This window comes from Podarcis vaucheri, assembly GCF_965113315.1.
Source record: "Podarcis vaucheri genome assembly, chromosome: 9".
Lineage (NCBI taxonomy): Eukaryota > Metazoa > Chordata > Lepidosauria > Squamata > Lacertidae > Podarcis > Podarcis vaucheri.
In genome coordinates, this window is record NC_138767.1 from 24,795,618 (window position 1) to 24,819,454 (window position 23,837).

At 44.5% G+C, this 23,837-nt stretch overlaps 1 protein-coding gene across 1 annotated transcript; it reads left to right on the forward strand.

Moving 5' to 3' along the window:
• The first annotated feature begins 2,819 nt into the window (after positions 1 to 2,819).
• HADH (hydroxyacyl-CoA dehydrogenase) lies at positions 2,820 to 23,229 on the forward strand. Its single transcript, XM_082237077.1, has 8 exons — positions 2,820 to 2,990; positions 8,491 to 8,619; positions 10,921 to 11,078; positions 14,898 to 15,024; positions 17,149 to 17,238; positions 18,298 to 18,370; positions 21,307 to 21,423; positions 22,776 to 23,229. The coding sequence occupies exons 1-8, from the start codon at positions 2,868 to 2,870 to the stop codon at positions 22,892 to 22,894; spliced, it is 936 nt and encodes a 311-aa protein (XP_082093203.1). The 5' UTR covers positions 2,820 to 2,867; the 3' UTR covers positions 22,895 to 23,229.
• The last annotated feature ends 608 nt before the right edge of the window (positions 23,230 to 23,837 follow it).

Sequence of the window (23,837 nt, forward strand, 5' to 3'; positions counted from 1 at the left end):
ACACCATCAGAGCACTCCTGACATATGGTTGTCAAGCCTCTGCTTAAAGACCTCCAAAGAAGGAGACTCCACCACACTCCTTGGCAGCAAATTCCACTGTCGAACACTGTCAGGAAGTTCTTCCTAATGTTTAGGTGGAATCTTCTTTCTTGTAGTTTGGATCCATTGCTCCGTGTCCGCTTCTCTGGAGCAGCAGAAAACAACCTTTCTCCCTCCTCTATGTGACACCCTGTTGCTGTAGTGACTGGCTGGAAAAGTTGCACCCTAGCATAGGAACACAGGAAGATGTCTTGTACCAACTTCTGCTCCATCTAGCTCAGTATTGTCTACACTGGTGGGCAGCAGCTCTCCAGAGGGTCTCTCAACTCTTCTAGGAGATCCTCGGGACTGAAACTAGGACCTTATGCACTCAAAGCAGGTGCTCTACCACTGAGCTGTGACTCTTCCCGTAATTTAGGGTACCTCACATAACAGTAAGTCCCAAAGGTCATAGCACACTTATTTAGCAGCTGGGATCTTGGGGTGAATGGCAGGTAATAAATTGTAATAATAATAGACAACTGGATCATCTGGCAGTGTTTAATGCAAGTGGGCACACACACACACAAGGAATGTGTGCCGGGAATAATAATAATAATAATGTGTGCTGCCCTGTTTTCAAGTGGAATCCCGTTGGATGTTGTAGGAAACAAGAACGCTGGCCTGGATATAGCTTGGATGTGATCTAGAAAAACACTTTATGTTCTTGCTGCAATTTTTTAATTGCTGTACTTTTAAAAGTGTATAAAATATTTCAGTTGACTGATGGCTATCTCCTGAACATCTCAGCCTGATTTACTTAGAATCAAAGCAACCTTTGATTGCACTGTAACTTTTAAGTGTGCACTCCTATGATCTGGATGTAATCCTCTTGCTGGAAATGGCATCCTTGTGCAATATTCATCTTTGAACTGCCCTGGAATTCGTCATGTTCTTGTTAATTTTATGCCAATTACAAATAGCGCTGTCCTTTGGCTTATGATGCTGTTATGTATCTCTCCTTCCTTTGAAAGTTCTCTATTCCCACCCCCACCCCCAAAAAAACCCACTATTAACTTTGTAGAGTCGATTCTGCAAAGGTATAGTTTACAAAAGTTTAGCACAATCTGTAATGCGGGTGAAGGAGATAATTTCTCAACACCCCTTGTTTCTGCAAATGTTACTCAGGCACAACGCAACACTCCAGTGTACACTCCATAAGAAACCTGTAGAAGTGTGTAGCACATGGCAATATACTAACAGCCAAGAGGACTGGATTTCTGCAGCTAGTACTGACTATGGTACTACCAGAATGTGGCAGCTAGACTGGTGACTTGGAGTGGCCGCCGAGACCACATTACACCCGTCCTGAAAGACCTACATTGGCACCCAGTACATTTCTGAGCACAATTCAAAGTGTTGCTGCTGACTTTAAAGCCCTAAACGGCCTCGGCCCAGTATACCTGAAGGAGCGTCTCCACCCCCATCATTCAGCCTGGACACTGAGGTCCAGCTCCGAGGGCCTTCTGGCAGTTCCTTCACTGTGAGAAGTGAGGTTACAGGAAACCAGGCAGAGGGCCTTCTCAGTAGTGGCACCCACCCTGTGGAACATCTTCCCACCAGATGTCAAGGAAATAGGCAAATATCTGAGTTTTAGAAGACATCTGAATGCAGCCCTGCTTAGGGAAATTTTTTTAATGTTTGAAGTTTTATTCTGTTTTTAATGTTCTGTTGAAAGCCACCCAGAGTGGGGTAGAAATAATAATAATAATAATAATAATAATAATAATAATAATTAATATTACGGTAGGTCTTTTTAGATGGCAAACAGTCATTATTTGCTTTCACTTTTTTAAAGTAAACAATAGTTTTGTGGCTCCATATGTCACTGTGGCATAAGCTAGAGCCCGTTTTATCTTCTACTTAATGGCGCAAGTTCTAAAGTTTGCAGCGACAGACTTGCAGGGCGACCTCACAAACTCCATTTTACTCAAAATCAAAGACCATTGTGTTCCACGGGGTTTTCTCCCTAGAATGTTTTAGCACTGCAGCCGAATCCCTTTTATATATAATGGCAGTAACAAACTGACTCCTGCAGCTGCTGAGGCAGCCATGAAAAGTTTTAACGCCTAAGTATGGTGCACTCCTTTAACGCCTAACAGAGGTGCACTCCTTAATCACCTACAGCAGGCATAGGCAAACTCAGCTCTCCAGATGTTTTGGGAGTACAACTCCCATCATCCTTAGCTAACAGGACAGGGGTGAAAATAAAAAAATTCCTTCCAGTAGCACCTTAAAGACCAACTAAGTTAGTTCTTGGTATGAGCTTTCGTGTGCATGCACACTTCTTCAGATACAGGACAGGGGTGGTGGGAGTTGTAGTCCCAAAACATCTGGAGGGCCGGGTTTGCCCATGCTTGACCTACAGCCTTCACTACACTGACCGGTACAAACTACAAATCCCAAGATTCCTGGCGGGTGGTGGGTGGGGAGCCAGGTGCTTTAAATGCAGGCTTCAGATGTGACTTTTGCTACGAGTTTTCCCGGGGGAATATTTTGAGCGTGCATTTTTTTTCTTTTCTTTTGCCGGAAAACAACGTCTGAATAGCAGCCCGGAGCGGGGTAGGGTCAGATATTCCAGGGGGAAACCAGCTGGACACCTACATTTCCCCTAAGGGCCCTAAAGCCAGCAAGGCAATGCAGAGGAGAGCTGCCGAAGAGGCGGAGGCGGGGACGCCTTTAAGGCCCGAGCTCCCGCCCTCTTCCCCATTCTCCTCCTCCTCCTCCGCCTGGGCTGCAGCTCCGCGGCGCCCACCCCCTCGACCCTTCCTGCTCCTCCCCGGTTCGCCATGGCCTTCGCCACCCGCCCGTTCGTGCGCTTCTCGTCCGCCGCCACCGCCGCCGCCAAGAAACTGGTGGTGAAGCATGTGGCGGTGATCGGCGGCGGCCTCATGGGCGCCGGGATCGCCCAGGTGAGCTGCGCGGGGGGCGGGAGGGGCGCTGCTGCTGCTGCTTCAAAGGGGCGGCAGCTGCAGCAGTACTTAAGTACTTGCCAAGAAAGCATTTTCTTTTTTTTTATTCTTAAAAATTTAACCCCTCCTTGAATTGCACCGAGGAATTTGGGTGCCCCGAAACCTCACAAACTCCCAACAATCTTGTTCCTCTGTGTTGGCGAAGGAGCTTCTTGCCAGGAAAACTCCTTTCGAGTTTAATTTCTTAACGCCTCTTTACAAGTGGAGGATATTGGTAGGTTATGCAAATGTTATTGTAAGGGTGTCTCAGAGCAGCTGGGAAGCTTGGTCTCCCGACGTGGTAAATGTGCCCCGCCCCTTTGCCCCTGACACGTGTGTACGGTACACACGTGTGTGTTGCAGGTCTTATTAACTGGGAGGCTTCCCGCCCACTTGAGCGCATGGCTAGTGCAGGCTTGTTGCTCAGGTTCTCGTGCCTCGGCTGCGTGGCTTTTTGAAGACCAGAAGCAAAATTGCGCTTGGGTGTTTTGGCTGGGAAGATGCACATTTCATATCAGCTAGGCAGCAAAATGCATGTGGCCTGAGTGGAATGTGGTTGAGCAAATGTCATGGTAAGTGTTCAAGGTCTTAGGCAGGAGGAGAGAGCATCAAATTTCAAGTTATTATTACATATTTACCCCGGAGGGTGGGAGAGAGAAATTAGAATTTTCTGCCCCTGCAGAAAAATGCATTAACCATCCAGATATGTGGGATATTTGCCTCAGGAGGACTAATAAAGAGTAGTGCAACTTAATCCCCCTCCATGATCACATGTTTTGTCATAGGGTTGCTTAATTTTTTTGCAGCTGTGAGGGCCCTTTGCAAGACTTGGTTGCCTGGAGTTGAGGGTTCCCACTTCAAAATGAACACTAGCAGCAACGGAGCTCCCAAACCACCCTGTCTATGCCAAGGGAGAAACCAGTATTGTGTTCAGTGGTCTTGGATTGTGCAAATAGTAGACCATAAAACACAATATACAAATGCACTGTACCCTGAGTTCCCTCTGTGTGAGGCTGTGATCAGTGATAAGGGAGAGGGTTTTTTATGGGGTGTGGTGATAGGATTGTGGACCTTCTCTCCAGTCACGTGTGATTTTTATACCTCTCCTTGTAATCTGACTTTCCGGATCTGTTAAGAGCTGGCGCCTGTCTCTCTTAGGTTGTGGATGTTGCTCAACAATATGCTGCAGGGGAGTAGACAATACTGCTGTTGCAAGTTACATGCATGTCACATTGGGTTTCGCAGAGATTCTTTAATTGTGGTTTTGCTGTTGAATTGTAAACCGCTATTTGGAAAGGCAGAGGAAAAACTTTACAAATGTTTGCTCTTCTGCTTGTTTTTCCAGAGACTCAAAAGTGGTTAACGGCAGTGCTGTTTTTCTAGAAAAAGAGGTGCCAGAGCTCACCATGAACACCTCCCTCGTTCTATAATAATAATAATAATAATAATAATAATAATAATAATAATAATAATATTTATACCCCGCCTATCTGTCTGGGTTTCCCCAGCCACTCTGGGCAGCTCTCAACTGAATATTAAAAATACAATACAGCATTAAACATTAAAAACTTCCCTAAATAGGGCTGCCTTCAGATGTCTTTTAAAAGTAAGATAGTTGCTTATTGCCTTGACATCTGATGGGAGGGTGTTCCACAGGGCAGGCATCACTACTGAGAAGGCCCTCTGCCTGGTTCCCTGTAACCTCACTCCTTACAGTGAGGGAACCGCCAGAAGGCCTTCGGCGCTGAATGATGGGGCCTACCTAAGAGGTGCCGGAAGTGAGTTTGGGCTGGAAAAAAAGCCCTGATAATAAAAACAGACTAAAGCACAAAAGTGGGACCACCAAAAGGTGTTTCCCACACACCCCTCCAACAGTACACCTCTGTCTTGTGGGGAAATTGAGTGAATTTTCAAATAAAAAATGATTTGAGCTTTGCATAATCCCTCTGTTTTGTTTTTAAAAAATTGGTCTGATCCATTCCTGTAATGCTGGTGCTTGTGTGTTTTTATCTATAAGATGATAATAATAATAATAATAATAATAATAATAATAATTTTTTATACCCCGCCCATCTGGGTGGCTTCCAAAAGAATATTAAAATACTATAATACATCAAACATTAAAAGCTTCCCGAAACAGGGCTGCCTTCAGATGTCTTCTAAAAGCCTGGTAGTTGTTGTTCTCTTTGACATCTGGTGGGAGGGTGTTCCACAGGGAAGGCGCCAGTACCGAGAAGGCCCTCTGCCTAGTTCCCTGTAACTTGGCTTCTCGCAGTGAGGGAACCGCCAAAAGGCCCTCGGTGCTGGACCTCAGTGTCCGGGTAGAACGATGGGGGTGGAGACGCTCCTTCAGATGTGTTGAAGTGAGAGGAATATAGCAATAACTCTATAACCAGACTGTTACTATACTGTTCAAGTTTCTATTTTTAACATATCCAAGAAGCACTGCAGATTGGTTTTATAGTATCATTTCTGTGTTCTTTACTTAAATGTCTCTTTCATTCTTTGCTTATAAAAACATTAAAAACCCAACACCTGTAACTACTCCTAGCCTGCTTCCCATTGAGCCCAGTCTTAAATAAGATTCATCTTCCTCTCCAGTTGGCTTCTATACATGCAGTGATAGGGGTGACATCTTGTTCTTTGTCTCAGGCAGCAAAATGTATTGTGATGGCCTTGTTCCCAAAACTGCTTACTATCTTGCCCATTTTGTAGATTCTTTTATGTAGGAGTATGCAAGTCTTCAAGTTACTCATGGTCTGCAAGTGAAATGACCATTTTTGCTATCCTGTATTCACTAAAAAGCTGGTGCAGTAAAAGGCAACCATTTATTTATATACACCCTATAAGGAAGGGTATTTTGCCAACATCATAAAAATGCACTACCCAGCTTATTGCAGAAACCTTTATATACCGTATTTTTCGCCCTATAGGACGCACTTTTTCCCCTCCAAAAATGAAGGGGAAATGTGGGTGCGTCCTATGGGGCGAATGCAGGCTTTCACTGAAGCCTGGAGAGTGAGAGGGTTTGGTGCGCACCGACCCCTCTTGCTCTCCAGGCTTCAGGAGAGCCCCAGCGCCAGCCCCACAAGGTCGGGGGACAGAGGGAGGCGGAAGGCCGCCATCCCGCTGTCTCCCGAAGTGGTTTGGAGGCTGACGGCGGGGAGAAGAGCGCTTCTCCCCGCTGCCTGCCCCACCACTCCGGGGACAGCAGGGAGACGCAGCGCGTCTTCCTGCTGTCCCCGGACCTGATCTCCAGGCGGGCGGAGGGGAGAAGAGCGCTTCTCCCCGCTGCCTGCCCCACAAGCTCCAGGGACAGCAGGGAGACGCAGCTCGTCTCCCCGCTGTCCCCGGACCTGATCTGAAGGCGGGCGGCGGGGAGAAGAGCGCTTCTCCCCGCTGCCTGCCCCACAAGCACCTGGGGGAAAAATATATTTCCCCCCCCAAAAAAACGTGATGCGTCCTATGGGCCGGTGCGTCCTATGGGGCGGTCCAGTATACCTGAGGGAGCGTCTCCACCCCCATCATTCTGCCCGGACCCTGAGGTCCAGCGCCGAGGGCCTTCTGGCGGTTCCCTCATTGCGAGAAGCAAAGCTACAGGGAACCAGGCAGAGGGCCTTCTCGGTAGTGGCGCCCGCCCTGTGGAACGCCCTTCCAGCACATGTCAAAGCGATAAACAACTACCTGACATTCAGAAGACATCTTAAGGCAGCCCTGTTCAGGGAAGTTTTTAACGTGTGATATTTTACTGTATTTTTGGTTTTTATGGAAGCCGCCCAGAGTGGCTGGGGAGGCCCAGCCAGATTGGCGGGGTATAAATAAATTATTATTATTATTATTATTATTATTATTATTATTATTATTATTATTATTGCAGAGAAGAGATTTTCTTCTAGAACTAGGTCTTGCCATGTCAGAGAATGTCTGTTTTTGGGGGGGCGGGAAATGATTGCTGTTACAAAGTAACTTTTCTAAAGCAGGAAATGAGTTCTGTTACCATGTTTGGTCTCTGTGGGTGTGACAGGTGAAGGTTCATCTTGAAAACCCTTGTCTCTTTTTGCTGAGTGCCTTTTGCTCCAGTAAGGAATGTGAGGGTTGGCTGAGGCACATTTTCCATTTGCAGTGATACTGCCTGCCCTTTGGTACCTAGGGAAATGTTTGGTCTTCCCTCACAATTCATCAGTTTCACCCCTCCCGCCTTTTTTTGTTTTTTTTCCAGAAGGTAGAGGGCTGTAACTACCTCACCCCACCACTTAAGACTGCTTGCTTAAATTCTTGTTCCCAATTGGGATCACTGCCACTTTGGGCACATAGCGATGACAGATGTTCAAAGTTCTTCAGAGCTCCTAGATTTTCTTATGGCCTGAAGGGAGGAGATCTCTAGGTGCACAGACGCATATGTTTTTGTTACTAAGCCCAACACTTCTCAAATTGAATTATTCTTTAGGGGGCACGCTTGGGCACAACCAGTTTCAGTTGCTAGTCTGAAGACTGTTGCAAAAGTTTGCTGCCGAGTTTGGGCACTAAAACTGGATAAGGTTGAGCTGAAGAAGATTCGAAACACTCAAACAAAACACACATGACATTTTCTTTTCTGCTTATCCTCTTTATGTACCCAGATGATAAACTGGACCAAGGCCCTTTGCTTTTTTGCTTTTATAATTTTGCAATTTTCATCATGGGTATATTTTGTTTGCAAGGATGTAACACTGGGAAGGTTGGATAATCTGTCTGATAAGGAGATAGGGTTAGAGATCTGAGCTCCATATAGAAGGTAGCTCTTTATCCTTGTTGGCAGCTGCTGAACAATGCTGGTTTCTTTCTGTAGATGTTTAGCTGCACTTTTTGGCACTGAAGGGCCATAGCTCAGTTATAGAGCCTCTGTTTTTCATGCAGAAGGTTTCCAGTTCAATCCCAGGCATGTCCGAATAGCATCGCAAATGGCCCCTGTCTGAAACCCTGAAGAGATGCTGCCAGTCATTGTAGACCAGGCATGGCCAAACTTGGCCCTCCAGCTGTTTTGGGACTACATCATCTCTGACCACTGGTCCTGTTAGCTAGGGATGGTGGGAGTTGTAGTCCCAAAACAGCTGGAGGGCCAAGTTTGGCCATGCCTGGTATAGACAGTACTGAGGAAGCTGGAGTGATGGTCTGATTTGCTATAAGTAGGTTCCTGTGTTGCTGATCCAGAGCAGTATAGTGGTTAAGAGTGTTGGGCTAGGACTGGAGTTCTGTGAAGCTCACTGAGTGATCCGGGCCAGCTACAATCTCAGCCACAAATCCACCTCACAGATTTGTTGTGAAGATAAAATGTGAGGACAGAACCATACCTTGAACTCTGGTTGTTAGCCAGATATAAATGTACTAAATAATTAAATATTAGTAATGGGTGCTCACCTCTTTTTTCCCATGGGTTGCTTTCCTTTTTCATCATTATTTTTCTCCCCTGTTTTTCCTGTAGATTGCTGCAGCCACTGGCCATACTGTTATATTAGTGGACCAGTCAGATGAAATACTGAATAAATCCAAGAAAGGAATCGAGGATAGTTTGAAAAAGCTGACAAAGAAAAAGTTTGCAGACAAACCTGAGGTGGGATCTTTATTATTTATAAATATTGGAAATAATGGTTGCATGTGATAAATCTACCTTGTTTGTTTGGTTGTAATGCCTAGTTAGACAATTGTTAGATTAGCATAATATTTTAAATAGATTCCTTTCAAGAGCTGGGGTGAATTCCACACTTATAACAACTCTGCTCTTTCCCCTACCCCCAACCTCAGTCAACAAGCAAAAGCAAACTTCCATACGTAGGCTGATTTTTTGCACGTTACCCTTGCAAAAGAGAATTGCAAGAAGGTGATCTTGCATTCAGTACTTAGGGCTGCCGACAGTCTACAACCCTTCTAACCACTTGCTTGTGTGGACCTGCACATACACACGTCTTAGCAAACTGGGGAACTGAATCTTGCCTTTCCCATTCTTACATATTGCCCCTAGTGATATGAAGATGACGTCAATCGTGTGTAGGGAAAAACTTAAACACGATGCAGAGTTCCCAAAAAGAGACCAGAGGCAGTAGTACTTCGTCCAGCAGAGCTTTACTTGTGCTGAAGGCAAATGGGTGTAATGGTCACAAATCCAGATACATTCAGGATTGGCACAGTCCATAAAAGTATCCATTTGCAGCACTTACAAAAACTTACAAACTTGTAACAAGGGTAAAACTTAACACTGTAGCATACAGAAACAAAACACCACACCAGAAGGAAGAGAGAGAGAAAGAGAAGGTAAAACCCAGGCTCCTTCTGGCCTATACAGTGGTACCTCGCAAGATGAAAAACGCGCAAGACGAAAAATGCGCAAGACGAAAGAGTTTTCCGTTTTTTGAGTCGTTCCGCAAGACGAATTTCCCTATGGGCTTGCTTCGCAAGACGAAACGTCTTGCAAGTTCTTGCAAGTTTGTTTCCTTTTTCTTTAAGCCGCTAATAGCCGCTAAGCCGCTAATAGCCATGCTTCGCAAGACGAAAAAACCTCAAGACGAAGAGACTCGCGGAACGGATTAATTTCGTCTTGCGAGGCACCACTGTATTTATAGTCAGCATGACCTTAATTGGAAGAGATAAGAAAACCAGTTCAAACCAGCTTCCCAGAAGGTATAACCCAAACAACTCATGACCCTTCTGCCTGCTTCTCTCACGCAGAGAAGCTTCTAGTAGCTTATAGAATCGTCTTGTATTAATCAGAATAGGAAAGATCTGTACACATCAGTGCACCTTCTGCACTGACAGATAGTGGGAGGGCAAAGCAGTCCTTTTCTCATGGCCAGACCGTTCTTTAGTTAAGTTTGGACTGACAGTGGCAGTTCCCCGCTGTAAGGGTGGTGGACCCATTTGGATGGCCCACCCTCAGAGACTGATGGAGCCGGATATGTTCCTGGACGTTCTGGGGAATTGAGAAAGCTGGTGATCCTGTCAAAGCCCTGGTCTCTCGAGATGAAATGGGCGGTTGACATTATCGCTCTTGAGTGTCCCTTCTGGCTTTGTGCAGCCCAAGCTGCTCCAGGCTATGAAAAGACGGACAAGAACTGGAGCGCAAGTGGTTCAAGTCTTGCTGGAAAACTGGCTGAACACTGGTAAATAACACATAATCATGTGTACCATGTGGCAGTATGGACTGTGGAAAAAGTCTCATTTTGCAGTTTGTATTGCGTCCCCAAGTAGGTGGCAATCGGAATTACTTCTGTTCCATTGTCAAGTCAATTATTGAGGCTATTTGCTTTTCTCTTGAGTTAATTTACCATATCTACTCAAATCTAATTCTCACCATTTTTAGACACCTTTTCCACAAATTACATTGCGAAAATTAAGGGCACACTACGCTCAAGTAAATATGGTACTTTGCTAGTGGCTCCCTGTTTGTGGACTGTGCTCCCCAGGGAGGTTCCGCTGGCGCCTTCATTATACACCTTTAGATGTCAGGCAAAAATGTTCCTTTTTAACTAGGTTAAACTTGGTTGATTGACATCTGCTGCCCTTTAAAATGTGTTTGGAAGGGGGGGGGGAATTATTGGGTTGTCTTTGTTTTCATTATGTTTTTGTTATGTATTTTCTGTTTTTTATGTTGTGAACCGCCCTTCGATCTACAGATACAGGGCGGTATACAAATTTAATAATAGTAATGATAATAGTCTATATTGTGTGTTAGGAGCAGCAGTGTGCTGGGAGACTGGGGGATTGCAGCATTCATGCACAGCTAGCAGGAGCTCTTAATTTCAATGTGCAGCACTATATTTGTTTTATTTGTTGAAACACATTTTTACCGTTGAAATTTTAATCCTTCCCATGAAGGCAAATGAAATGCTCGGTGAACAGATTTTTGTTTTTTTCTCAGGCTGGTGCTGAGTTCATTGAGAAGACCTTAAAGAACCTGACCACGAGCACAGATCCAGTCTCTGTAGTCCACAGCACTGACCTAGTAGTGGAAGCCATTGTGGAAAACTTGGCAGTAAAAAACGAGCTCTTCAAGACATTGGATAAGTTTGCACCAGAGTATGTTCATAAAATGTTACAAAACTAATGCAGAATGTCCTTGTTATCTACTAGTTTTCACTAAAATATGGGCCGGTACAGAGTAGGCGAGGCAAGCCGAAATCTCCTATCTAGCCACCCTTTCCCACTGATTGGTGTTTAGTTGGATATTTAGACTTCTCGGATGCTTCCAGATGGGGACTTGAATTTGCAGACAGATTATTGGGATATCACAAAATGGGTTGTTGGTTCCAGGGTTTCTCTCCCCACTTACTGAAAGCAGATAAAATGGGAGAGGGGACTGTGAGCTGGTATGTAAAACCTACGATCGTTAAGCAGACGGAGATTATTTCAAAACTGATTGGTGACCTCCTCCCAAAAACTTGGGCAAAGAGGTGCCTCTTCAATTAAAAGTGAAAAAGAAAATAAATATTGCAGCTATTTCACCGGCAGTGCAAACTGAGATGCTTCAAAAGAAAGCATTCAGTATGAAGATTTAAGTTCTACAGGAAGTTTGGAAGTTCATCGTAATTCCGTATATATTATTCGGTGGTAGCTAATCATTTGAAGATCCCTGTTTCTCTTTTTTTGCTCACGGGGAGAGGCCTGAGAACTGAGTGAAGATACTAACTTCTGAAGTGAACGGAGGTGGAGCAGTTCTCCGCTTGTGAGCAAAGATTAAAAAGATATCCCTGTGCCAAAGAGCCACCTCCAACCAATTATTTATGTAAAGTCCCGCCCAGGCCTCCAGCTGTTCATGCCAAAGAAATTTAATCTTTGCTACCACTGTAGTTTCTGAAGAATCCTACCCTTAAATGAGCAACGTTATACTTTTTTCTAGATTGATAAAATAACCAGCTAAGAAGGCTGAAGGGGGGGGGGAATAATATAATACAGACCTATTCTAAAGTGGTATATTTATCAGATTGATTTGGTTATTACTGAATGTTTGTGGGAAGTCTGCTGACTCCTATTCTTCTTCCACAGTAGACAGTAGTCTGTTACATTTTACATTTATTATTTACTAAAACATTCTGTGCCACCTCTCGCATCAAGTCTCAAGGTGGTGTACAGTAGCATTTTAAAAAACAACAACATTTCAGTGAGATAAAGATAACAGCTGACAATCCAGGGTAGAATTAAGTTCTCACTGAAATTAATTGCCCACAAATGCCTGGGAACATAAATATGCATTTAACAGGCTTTGAAACACCATCAGTGTTGGTGCTTGCATCAGCTTCGACGGCAATCCCTAGACGGGGTACCACTGCGGAGAAGCCCTCCCTGGCCATAGAATCATAGTATTGCAGAGTTGAAAAGGGGCTACAAGGGCCATCTAGTCCAACCCCCTCCAATGCAGGAATCTTAGCTAAAGCATCCATGACAGATGGCCATCCAACCTTTGCTTTAAAACCTCCAAGGAAGGAGAGTCCACAACCTGCTGCTAAGCAAGTCTCCAAGGACTGGAGCACAATGTGGGGGCCTCAGACCAAGTAGGGTAAGGTGTTCCTTCGACTAACCAGGTTCCAAGTTTAGAGCTTTACAGGGGAGAACCAAAGCATCAAACTTGACCCGTAACCTCTTGGCATGTAATAGCAGGACGCCCCAGTGCATAGCTTAGCTGCTGCATTTTGCAATACAGGCGACTCCCCACTTATGCAGAAGTTTCGTTCCAGGCCCCTCCGTGTGCATAAGTGAAATGTGTGTAAGTGGGTTGCCCATTGCAATGCCTGCAGCTTTCTGCCCAACAGCTGTTGAGCTGAGTAGTGTGGAAACAGCAAGAGCTCCCACGCGCCATTTTGGACCCCTTGGAGTCGTCCTCCTCCTGGACTTCTGGCTCCTGGACATCCTCTTTGGCTCAGGCCATGGGGACTTTCCAGCTCTCTCCCGCCATTTCAGGTTAGAATTTAATTACTAACATATTTCCCTGCAGTTACGTGCAAGTGAGGAGTCGCCTGTATAGTTTCAGCCTCCAGAACAGCCTTTAAGGAAACCTCACAGTGCATTACGGTAGTCCAGTCTTAAGGTTATCCGTGCATGAATTGCAGTGGCAAAAGTACCTATGTCCAGGAAAAGTTGCAGCTGGCCTACCAGCCATAACTGCAGAAAGGCATTCCTACTGACTGCAGCCACCTGGGCTCTGGAACAAGGAGCGTCACACATAATCAGTTCAGAAGGGTACTAGATTAATCAAGTGGCAAACTTTAAACTGCAGCTAATATTATTATTAATTAATTGCACCACACAGTTGAGTAAATCTTGCATTAAACCTGTTAATAATTCACTGGAATTGATTGGGCTTTACCACTTCTATAAGCCCCCCCCCCTTTTTTGTACATTTGGACCACATTCCTGTCTTCCTGTTAACAGACTGACTCTTTCTGAGACTTATAAAATTAGTTCATCACAGAAAATGAGTTCACTAGCTGAAGCAGAATATAGAACAGTGAGTGGTGACTTCTGAACCATACTATTTTAATTTTTATTCCCATTATACAGCCTACAAGGTGGCGCTGCAAATATGGGAATAGATTTTATTAAGGGTATTGGAGTGGTGCTGGAATTTTAAAGGATGCACTTTAAAAGAGTGCGCCATGTAGATGCTTATTCAGAACTGAAAGCTTGTTGGAGGGACATCTGGCTATGACTTCTGTGTCACTGAATCTTTACTTGAGATTGAGAAAGACACAGCATTTTGAAGACTATGAAATAAAATGTAAGATGTAACTTTTTAACACTGCAGCTAGTAAGGTTTTGTGGTTTCTGGGTACATGGGACATAATGCAACTGCTGCATGTCTAAAGAGCAAGTAAGTCACCAAATACAACCAACTTAAAATACAATTGCAATTTATTTTATTTTAAGTATCCCAAGCCTGCTGTTTATTAAATTCAACCTTAGAGTGGGGTACAACATAATAAACACAATGCTTAATAAAAACCACCCAATAGGTATAACTAATGTAAGTTAATATGTTGCATTACAGTATAAGTAGTAGAAGGCCAGGCCCCATTTCCAGCAATAACAACTAAGCCAAAGGACTGGGTGAGGAAATATGTTTTTACCTGGCGCCAAACAAACCATTGGGGTAACTGCCGTTTGAACCTCAGAGGGAAGTTCACCCAGGAATTGTGATATCAGTGTCAAGCATCCCTGCTGCTTCTATAAACTATTACTTTAACATGCTCTATGTGGGGCTGCCTTGGGAAAGTGCTCAGAAACTTCATCTGACTCAAAGAACTGCAGCCAGACTGCTAACTGGGGTTGGTTGTAGGAAATATACGGCTGCCTTGCTAGAACAGCTCCATTTTCTACTGGTCTGTTTCTGGGCAGAATTCCAAATGCTGGTTATCACCTATAATGCTCTATATGGCTTTGGCCTAAGCTATCTGAAAGACCATACTGCCTCATACGAACCTGTTCAGGTTTTGACATGTTTAGTGGGAGGTCCTGCCACCCTCACAGACACGCTTGGTCAGGAAGCAAGAGAGGGACTTATCTGTCCCTGCTCCCAGACATTTTAATTTCAAGCAGTAAATTTCCAGGGTTCTGTCTCTTTACTTCTGTAAAGTGTTGGACCAGGGATCTGAGAGACCAGCGTTGAAGTTCCCACTCATCTATGAAGCTCACTGTGTGGTGTTGGGCCAGTCACTGCTTCTCAGCCTAACCTACCTCTGAGGATTGTTGTGGAAATCAAATGAGGAGAGAGAGAACCATGTATGCCACCTTGAACTCCTTGTAGGGAAAATGTGGGGTATGAATAAAAATAAATAATAGCCTATAGAGTCCTGAAAGCAGAGAACAGGCAGCTGATGCCAAATGCATGTTGTTTCTCCACAGGCATACCATATTTGCCAGCAACACTTCGTCATTGCCCATCACAGAGATAGCCAATGCTACCACGAGGCAGGATCGCTTTGGCGGCCTACATTTCTTTAATCCGGTGCCTTTGATGAAACTTGTGGAGGTAAAGGGGTTTTGAAAATGTTCTAAAATGTTGCAGCATGGTTGGAGTGTCTTGCTACCTGTGTGTTGCAGAGGGTCTCCATGTTTGTTTGTTTGTTTCACCTTCTGTCTCCACGTTTGATCAGTCATGATCCCAGGGCAGGTTTTTGCACCACAGATAAGGTAAAGGGACCCCTAGCCATTAGGTCCAGTTGTGGCCGACTCTGGGGTTGCGGCGCTCATCTCGCTTTATTGGCCGAGGGAGCCGGCATACAGCTTCTGGGTCATGTGGCCAGCATGACTAAGCCGCTTCTTGTGAACCAGAGCAGCACACGGAAACACTGTTTACCTTCCCACTGGAGTGGTACCTATTTATCTACTTGCTCTTTGGCATGCTTTCAAACTGCTAGGTTGGCAGGAGTAGGGACCGAGCAATGGGAGCTCACCCTGTCGCGGGGATTCGAACTGCCGACCTTCCGATCGGCAAGTCCTAGGCTCTGTGGTTTAACCCACAGCGCCACCCATGTCCCAGCACCACAGATAGAATCATGTTAATCTACAGTAAAAACCAGGATGTGATTTAAACATCAGACTTTTTAAAACAAAATTTTAAAAATCTGAACAGAAAGAACAGCATATTGATTCACAGCTAGCGCATTATGTCGGCACCCTCGGAAGGCCTGGGGGAGAAGGTGTATCTGGCACCAACGAGTGACTGGGGTCTGTGCTAGCCACACCTGCCAAGTGAGGGTTTCCCATAGCGATGCTTGTTGTTCTGCTCTGGTCATTTCTAGTGCTATTTTGATAGCACAGGTGTTCAGAGAGTAAAAGGTGCTCAATTAAGGTGGCACTAAATATTCAGGTGGGGCTCTTTTATTCCCTCTAATGGTGAGAGTTGAGAGAACTAGAGCCACAACAGGGCTGCTGAGAAACAGGTGAACTTACCGTATTTTTCGTCCTATAGGGCGCACTGGGGGGTGGGGGAAATGAATAAAAAAAATTTATTCCCCCCCCCCGCCGCGGCTGCCGCCCCAAGCCTTGTGCACACCTGCCCGAAGCACGGGGCACCCACCGCAGGGCTCCCCGTGCTTCGGGTGACAGGCTGCCGCGCCAAGCCTCGCGCGCTCGGTGGGACCTCCTGCCGGGCGCGCAAGGCTTGCGGACACTCGCCGGGGCTGCAGGCTGCTGCCCGCAAGCCTTGTGAGCCCGCGGGAACTCCCGCCGGGCTTGCAAGGCTTGCGGATAGCTTCCTGAAGCCTGGAGAGCGAGAGGGGTCAGTGCGCACCGACCCCTCTCGCTCTCCAGGCTTCAGCGAAAGCCTGCATTCGCCCCATAAGACGCACACACATTTCCCCTTCATTTTTGGAGGGGAAAAAGTGCGTCCTATGGGGCGAAAAATACGGTACTTCCAGCTGATTGTCCCTGAAAGAACATGGAAAGCTCTTCAAAATGACTGTCCCGGGATAGGAAACTCCTCATGAGCATAACCACATAGACAGACCAGTGAGATCTTACATGTGAACAGAATGCAGCTTTTTATCCAGAAAAGAGTTACAGATTTATTTATTTTTTAAATCACTGCATGTAGACTCTTTCTCATGGGTAGCTGACACAGATATCGATTACTTGTACCTAGGAAAAGCATGGTATGTGTACACCAAACCTCCACATTACCCCCCCCCCCAAGATCCACGGATTGTGAACCACCCTGAGATCTACAGATAAAGGATGGTATCCAAAATTTAATAAATAACAATAATAATGTTCAACAAGTGGATAGTCTGCATACACAATAGTTGAGCTGCAGAAATCATAAAGTGTATGCTCTTTCACGCACACACTTCTATTACTATTACTATTTATTAAATTAGTATGCTGTCCTTCACCTCTTGATCTCAGGGCAATTCACAACATAAAATTACATTATAAAAACCACAGAAGACGTAATAAAAATAAGAACAGCAACAGACCCATAATCACCCTTCTGCATGTGTAGAGACAGTGTGTACCTGTGTTCAGTGTAATGTGTGAGCAAGTATTGTGTTGGTCCCTCTCTCAGGATGGCTTCTTTTATGAAAGTTAAACTTGTTGTTGACATAAAGAGAACCCCCCCCAGCCCGCCCACCTTTGATGATTTTGTTCTTAGGTTATCAAGACCCCAATGACCAGCCAAAAGACTTTTGAGTCCCTCATGGATTTCAGCAAAGCATTGGGGAAGAATCCGGTCTCTTGTAAGGCAAGTATATTTTATATTGTGGAAGGGGGGAGGTCCAGGTAAGTTCAGAGTGCTTCAGACTTGGAGGCATTGGGGATTTTTTCTGCTCTGCTCATGAAGTCATCCTTTAAATTTTAATTTTTTTAAAAAAAATCACAGACAACAGGTTGCCAAAAATGATTTTTTTAATAAGACTCAGTGCTCTGCCAGCCCCCTCTGCCTGCCTTCTTACCATCCGAGGGGTGGTTCTGGCTGTCAGCTGCCTCCTTAATTTCATTGCTGCCTTTGTAGAACTTGAGCAGGGAAGAGGATGGGGAGAAAACTAGAATTAGTTGGCTCTGTCTGCCCTTGGATGTGGTTCCACCGAGTGTTGGTCTCACTGCCTTCTTCCAGTCGCAGAGGCCAGTCACCGCCATTACTGACTAGATTGATTACTAATGATCATCATATCTGAAAGGCCAGTCCAAGCCAAATAGAAGAGATTTGGGGCAGGATGGGAAGAGAATAGTAGAAACGACAAATATTGTAGAACAATTCATGATGCTCATGAGATAAGCTAGTGTGCTGTAATGACTAAGACTAAGCTCAGGAAGTCATTGATTTAAATTTGCCAGTAGGTGATCTTAGACAAGTGCTTCTCAGCTTCAGCCACCATCACCAGCGGCTGCCAGATCTACATAATATAATTTATTGACTGTTCGTTTTGACTCTTCACATTCTTGCTGTTTGGTTTCTGTTTTAGTAACTGCATTTTAATCATGGGTTGTTGTTGTTGTTGGTTTTTTGTAATCTGCTTTGAAGTGGATGAGAAGGAGAAATAACACACAAACATTGGTTAATAATACTAGTCTAACTTGCAGAGTTACAAGCTAATGCACGTGAAGCACTTTGAACATTGGAATGCATTCTGTAAATGCTAACATAGTATTTTTGTCAAAACAAGGAATGCATCACTTGTCCATTGTATTCTGTAGCTGATTCTCCTTCCTCTTGCTTTCACCGTAGTAGGCACATTTTGAAATAACTTACCAGTATAGAACTTGATAGGGTCCACTTTAATCCCTGTCTTTCTGTTGACAGGACACGCCTGGGTTTATTGTCAACAGGCTTCTTGTGCCTTACCTGATGGAAGCAGTTCGGCTCTTTGAGAGGGGTAAAGATAAGCAGAGTTCTGCTTTGTGGGATATGAACGGCTTATTTGTGTTGTGCTGTGGAACGTTCTCGAGCAATCATTTTCTCTGGCATTTCAAACTGTGTCAGAAATCAGAAAGAAAAATAAATTATTGGAACTATTCCTGTTAATGTGGGCAAATTACCTCTGTGAAGTAGGTACTTGTGTGAAAATTGTTGTTTTTTTGTTCAGTTAGACAAAACCCTTTTGGCGTATGCACACAACTTGAGAGTCCACACTAGATCTGTTCTGACATGTGTTTCCTCATTCACCCTGTCACTCTGCTTTTCTTTCATTGTAAGTGCAGCATTGCTCTTATATTCCCTGTGTACTCAGTTTGTTCATTATCTAGCTGTGTTGACAATACAACATGGACTAGAGAGCTGGTGCCATTTTGCATACTCTGGTGGCGCTTGGTTAGTACAGTCTGCATGGCCACAATCCAGCCTTTTTGATAGAGCACAGTGTGTTTCTTATCTGCCATTACAACTCTTACTCATTTGTTAAAGATACCCCCCCAATATGCAAAATTAGCTTATTGGGCTATGGTACATAGGATATCTCTGGAACTGGACCTATTAATTACCATTTCAATTAAACTGGGAAGTGCCAAATTGCGGTTGGAGACATTGTACTGAACAATGTTCTTAAGCTTTTTTATTTTAACTCTATGCACAAAATTGGAGCCAAAAAGAATCTAGATGCGTGAACTGAAAAGTGAGTATTAAAAAACATACATCAATAGGCATAATTAATAATGAGTTTTGTTCTTCTTGCCCAGGCTGGGTATACTCTGGGCTAAAATATCCAAATTGTACATTGGGTTCTGTAAAGACCTATGTCAGGTACAGGTGGCCTGCTTCAGCAGTGGGAAATCTTGCTCAGAGATTTTTTGTTTGCAAGCATGGTGCTCACACTTTCAAACCCATCTTTATGTCATCAATATTAGCCTTGCATCTGGCATTGCTTGGGAATTTTAAGAAACCAGCAAAATAAGTGCAGTTTTACACCAGTGTTTAAAATCAGTGCAATTTTAAAAGATCCAGTCCGCCGTCTTGATTCAAAATGGTGTCCATTTGCAGACAAAAAGCCTGATTCTTGATCTCAGGAACCATCGCACAAAATTTGGTTAAGATACCTTAGGCGGTTTCCAAATGCTGCATCGGGGACAAACAATTTCCCAAAAAGACATATTTGATGCCGTTAGAGATAGGAAACTTGCTTTAAAAAGACTGGTCTTTGGAAGATTGGATCCTAGGATCTACCCATAGTTCTCTCTTTGCCAGTCTTTCTTACATTCCTGGGCCAGCACAAATGTTTTTGAGCAATGAAAATGCCTTGGGGCACTGTGATCCATTTCTCTTCTCCGTGTACCATTTTACTGCTACAATGGTTCATAGGGTAGATGGGGGTTGAAGAAAGCAGTTTGATGGGAGTAGGAATAATGAGCCGAGGGCAAATTAACTGCTAGCACAAAGTGCTGGACAGTTCCTGCCCTGGTACTGTGTTGATGGAAATAAGGAATTATTATTTTTGTCTTTCATACCTGAGAGCCTGCCTTGAAATGAGCCTTGTCGTCTTCAAAGGAAACACGCTTGTTGTGTGAAGAGCTAAAGAGAAAGTTACTCTGTTGTAACTGTTCAGATTAAGCCCCCTTTCATGGTTGTCTGCTATTAAGAATGTTATTTCAAACATTTTATTTGGAAAGCAGCCTTCCCTCGCAGATGAAAGACCTCCATTATCAGGATCTCCGCAAATATATTTTAAATATTAAAAGCTCCCTTTGTAGTTCATAAAAGTGTCTTCAGCTTGTGAAACAAAATTAACTATACTTCTTGCTTATCCATCAACAAATACTGCTAATTACTCCTCAAAGGCAGTATAAGAACAAATTAGAGTGATTTTTCAAAAAGCAAAGGAGTGGCATTATGGAAACAACTTTTGTTTTATCTGAAAGCTCACCATATAAAGTGCTTCAGTTAAATGTTGCATTCCTGCATGCATAAAATATATATCCATTTTAAATTTACATGGGTGAGAAACGGGATGTGGCTTTGTCTGATTAAATGTATTCTTTAATTTAAGTCTTCGCCCCCTCCCTTCGGCTAAGTAGCATCCTGATTTTTGTTTTTGATGTGGCTTTTAAAAAATTTAAGACTTGGGATTTTAAGAACTTGTTGGAAAATGTATTAAAACTAATGTGGTAAAAAAAAAAGAAAAAAGGTTGGCATCTCACTGCAACCCGATGTTTTGCTTTAATTGTGCCAGACTTGAGAGAGGTTTTATTCATTCCAGCAGGAGAGGTAAAGGCCAGTGTAATTCTATGTATTAAATTGTAGTTTATGGCTTGGTCCTTGGCCTTTTGCTCACACCCTCCTAAAAAAAAAAAAAAATCAAAGTAAGGTGGAAGTTCTAGCATATGATTTTTCAGACTTTCCATTTTCAGGGAGCGCTTTCTACTTTAACACAGCTTTCTGAAGAATCGGCTAAGCCTCTGTCATGGAATCTCTTTACACTGCACAGGATTCTGTATGCTGGGCACTGAGCCTGCATTTTTGCATCAGCTGCAATGCATGTGCCTACTGCCATGCAGACCCTGCTATTGTGCCCACTCACCTCCATTTGCTGTTAAATGGTGGGAGGAGTGAGTCAAGCTCAGAATGAAGCCACTGACCCCTGTTAAAAGCAGCGCATCAGGTGGTCCCCATCCCAAACCACTGGGAAGCCACACCTTTAGTGATCTATTAACTGGTATTCGGACGTTGTGCAGTTTCTGCAGCAAAGCCCTTCTTAAAAGCTGCTGCTTTATTGAGTGCGGAGCCCAAATGCTTTAGTGAGTTGGAACCAAGTTTTAGGCCTCGAAAGAAGGGAGTACAGATGCTGACCTTTGTTAACCCGCCTGTCAACTGTGTCCTTAGGAGATGCAGCAAAGGAAGATATTGACGTTGCCATGAAGCTCGGGGCAGGCTATCCCATGGGCCCGTTCGAACTCCTGGACTACGTTGGTCTGGATACTAGTAAATATATTATAGATGGTATGTACATTTTTCCTGACGAGCTTGATGATAGATACCATATTTTTTGCTCCATAAGATGCACCTGAGGATAAGACGCACCTAATTTTTAGAGGGGGAATGCAAGGGGAAAAAAATTCTTTAAAGGGAGCGCTGAGCAGAGCCTGTATGCATCCCAGGCTCTGCTCAGCTCTCCCTTTCACGAGCCGCAAGGAGCGCGTGTGCAGTGCTTGCAGGCTTTTCCCCGAGGAGGGTGAAGGGCAGCCCGTCAGTGATGGGCTGCCTTTTTTCCTCCTCGGGGAAAAGCCCCCAAGAGCCGCACACAAGTTTCACGCTGCTCTTTAGAGGGAGTGCGGCTCTTGGGGGCTTTTCTGGGAGGTGGGGAAAGGGACAGAGCTGTGCGCTCTGTCCCTTCCCCCACGTCTCGCAAAAGTCAGGGATAGCCCCACAAAGCCTCCGCTGGGCATGGGAATGAAGGCTCCCCGTGCCCTGCGGAGGCTTCGTGTGGCTAGGCCAGAAGCTAGAACAGCTAGAGGGAGTGCTGCGCAGCCTGCATTCACTCCATAAGACGCACACACATTTCCCCTTACTTTTTAGGAGGAAAAAGGTGCGTCTTATAGAGCGAAAAATGCGGTATCTATTTTACATGCATCTTTCTTTATTGAAAGAGATACCCAAAGTGGCTCACAAGTTAAAATAGATATGGTGTGTGTCCCCTGCCCCTGTTCTTGCAAACAGCTAATGGGGCTTTATGAAACTTCAGTTGTGTTGAATTCTGTTGCTGTTCTCACATGGGGGGAAAGTGACTGTTCCTGAGAATCACAGAAGAGGTTTCCTTATTGTCTGTCTCAGTCTTGCTTCTGGTAAGAGTGAGCTTGACTAAGCTACTGTTTATGGTAGGTTCCCCCCCTCCCCACTGCGAGGGGTCTTTGTCAACAGTTCCCTTGGAGGTGCTAAAGATGACAGTTGCATCAGCACAATCCCTATGTTAGGGAGAGTTTTAGTGGTCCTGAGGCTGTGTGTGTGTGCGTGTGCGTGTGTGTGTGTGTGCGCGCGCGCTCCTAGAGCCAGGCTCAGGGAACCTGTGGTTCTACTGATTTTGGACTATCGCTCTCATCGCTATGGGAATCTGCATAACATCACCTGAGTCACTAAGACCTGTGCTTAGTCTTGAATAAAGTGAAAGAGGTGCTGGATTTTCAGAATTTAGTCCTGGAATTCTCCTCCAGTCCTTTTTGAGCAGGTGAAGTGTGCAGTTCCTCCCTCCATTCTCCACTACCCCAGGTGAGTTAGTTGGGAATGAAGGCCTTGAAAATAACCAGCATCTGATCAAATTGAGACTTTACGCTGCTCCTTTCCCCCTCTCTCACCAGGGTGGCATTTGTTAGAGCCAGACAACCCTCTCTTTGCTCCAAGCCCGCTGCTGGATAAACTCGTAGAGGAGAAGAAGCTGGGGAAGAAGACTGGAGAAGGATTTTACAAATACAAATGAACCTGGCCACGTTTTTCCAGAGTTAAGGATAACCTTCTTGTGCCATTTGGATGTACTTGGAATGCTGCTTAATCAGGGCTTTTAAAAAGAAGTAGTCAACACTACTATATAATCAAAATGCACAATGTGTCTTGAGGCAATTGTTTTCCCGGGTTAATGATTTTCTCAATCTATGATTCTGAGAGCTTTACATTCTCAAAGTGCCTTTTTTTATAAGCTCCCTGTCTCAAAGGCCAAATAAATGGGGTCTGAGTTAATAAGACTTGTAACAAGCATCCTGTTTAAGAGGCGGACACTTGAATGCGAATAAAATAGTTCCGAGATCATCTTGATAAGCAGCACACTGCTTTTAATTTATCTTTTTCCTTCTTGGCCAGTAGGTGGCATTATGACAGCATTGTTCTGAATGCAAGTGGAAACACAGTTTTTGCATGTCAACCAGTGACATTTTATGAAAGGCAAGCTTGCACCTACTGGTGCAAATGAGTGATACCTTAACCACTATCTCCTTTATTCTATTGTCTCTGTATAGGTTTTCAGCTTTAAACCTGGACGCGTGTACTTGCCTTACTTAATAAATAGAGGTGAAGGAGACAGCAGCCGAGAGTTCCTAAGCTACTTAATAATTTTAAAAGGGGGGGAGGAGGCTCCCTTGCTAAGGAAACTGAGGTATGATCTTTCCAGCCTTCGTTTTTCTTCATTTAAAAGCCACCCATCTAAGTGTGGCTACAACTGCAACTAAAACTTATGCAGATTCCACTAAATTCACGGCACAGGTTTCCACCTCTGCTTTAGAGTCTCAGGTAGGAAAAATATTAGAGGCTTGCAGAAACTATGCATGAAGTTTGAGACAACTGCTTTTGGCTATGTGGGGGAGGGGGGGTACCTAAGAACTGGATACAATGCCAAGATAGCAAGTACAGTGCTACCTCGGGTTACAGAC

Coding starts and splice junctions, on each gene's coding strand:
- HADH (XM_082237077.1), top strand. CDS start 2,868: ATGGCCTTCGCCACCCGCCCGTTCGTGCGCTTCTCGTCCGCCGCCACC. Junction 15,025..17,148: donor CTTTGATGAAACTTGTGGAG/GTAAAGGGGTTT, acceptor TTTTGTTCTTAG/GTTATCAAGACCCCAATGAC. Junction 21,424..22,775: donor TAGTAAATATATTATAGATG/GTATGTACATTT, acceptor CTCTCTCACCAG/GGTGGCATTTGTTAGAGCCA.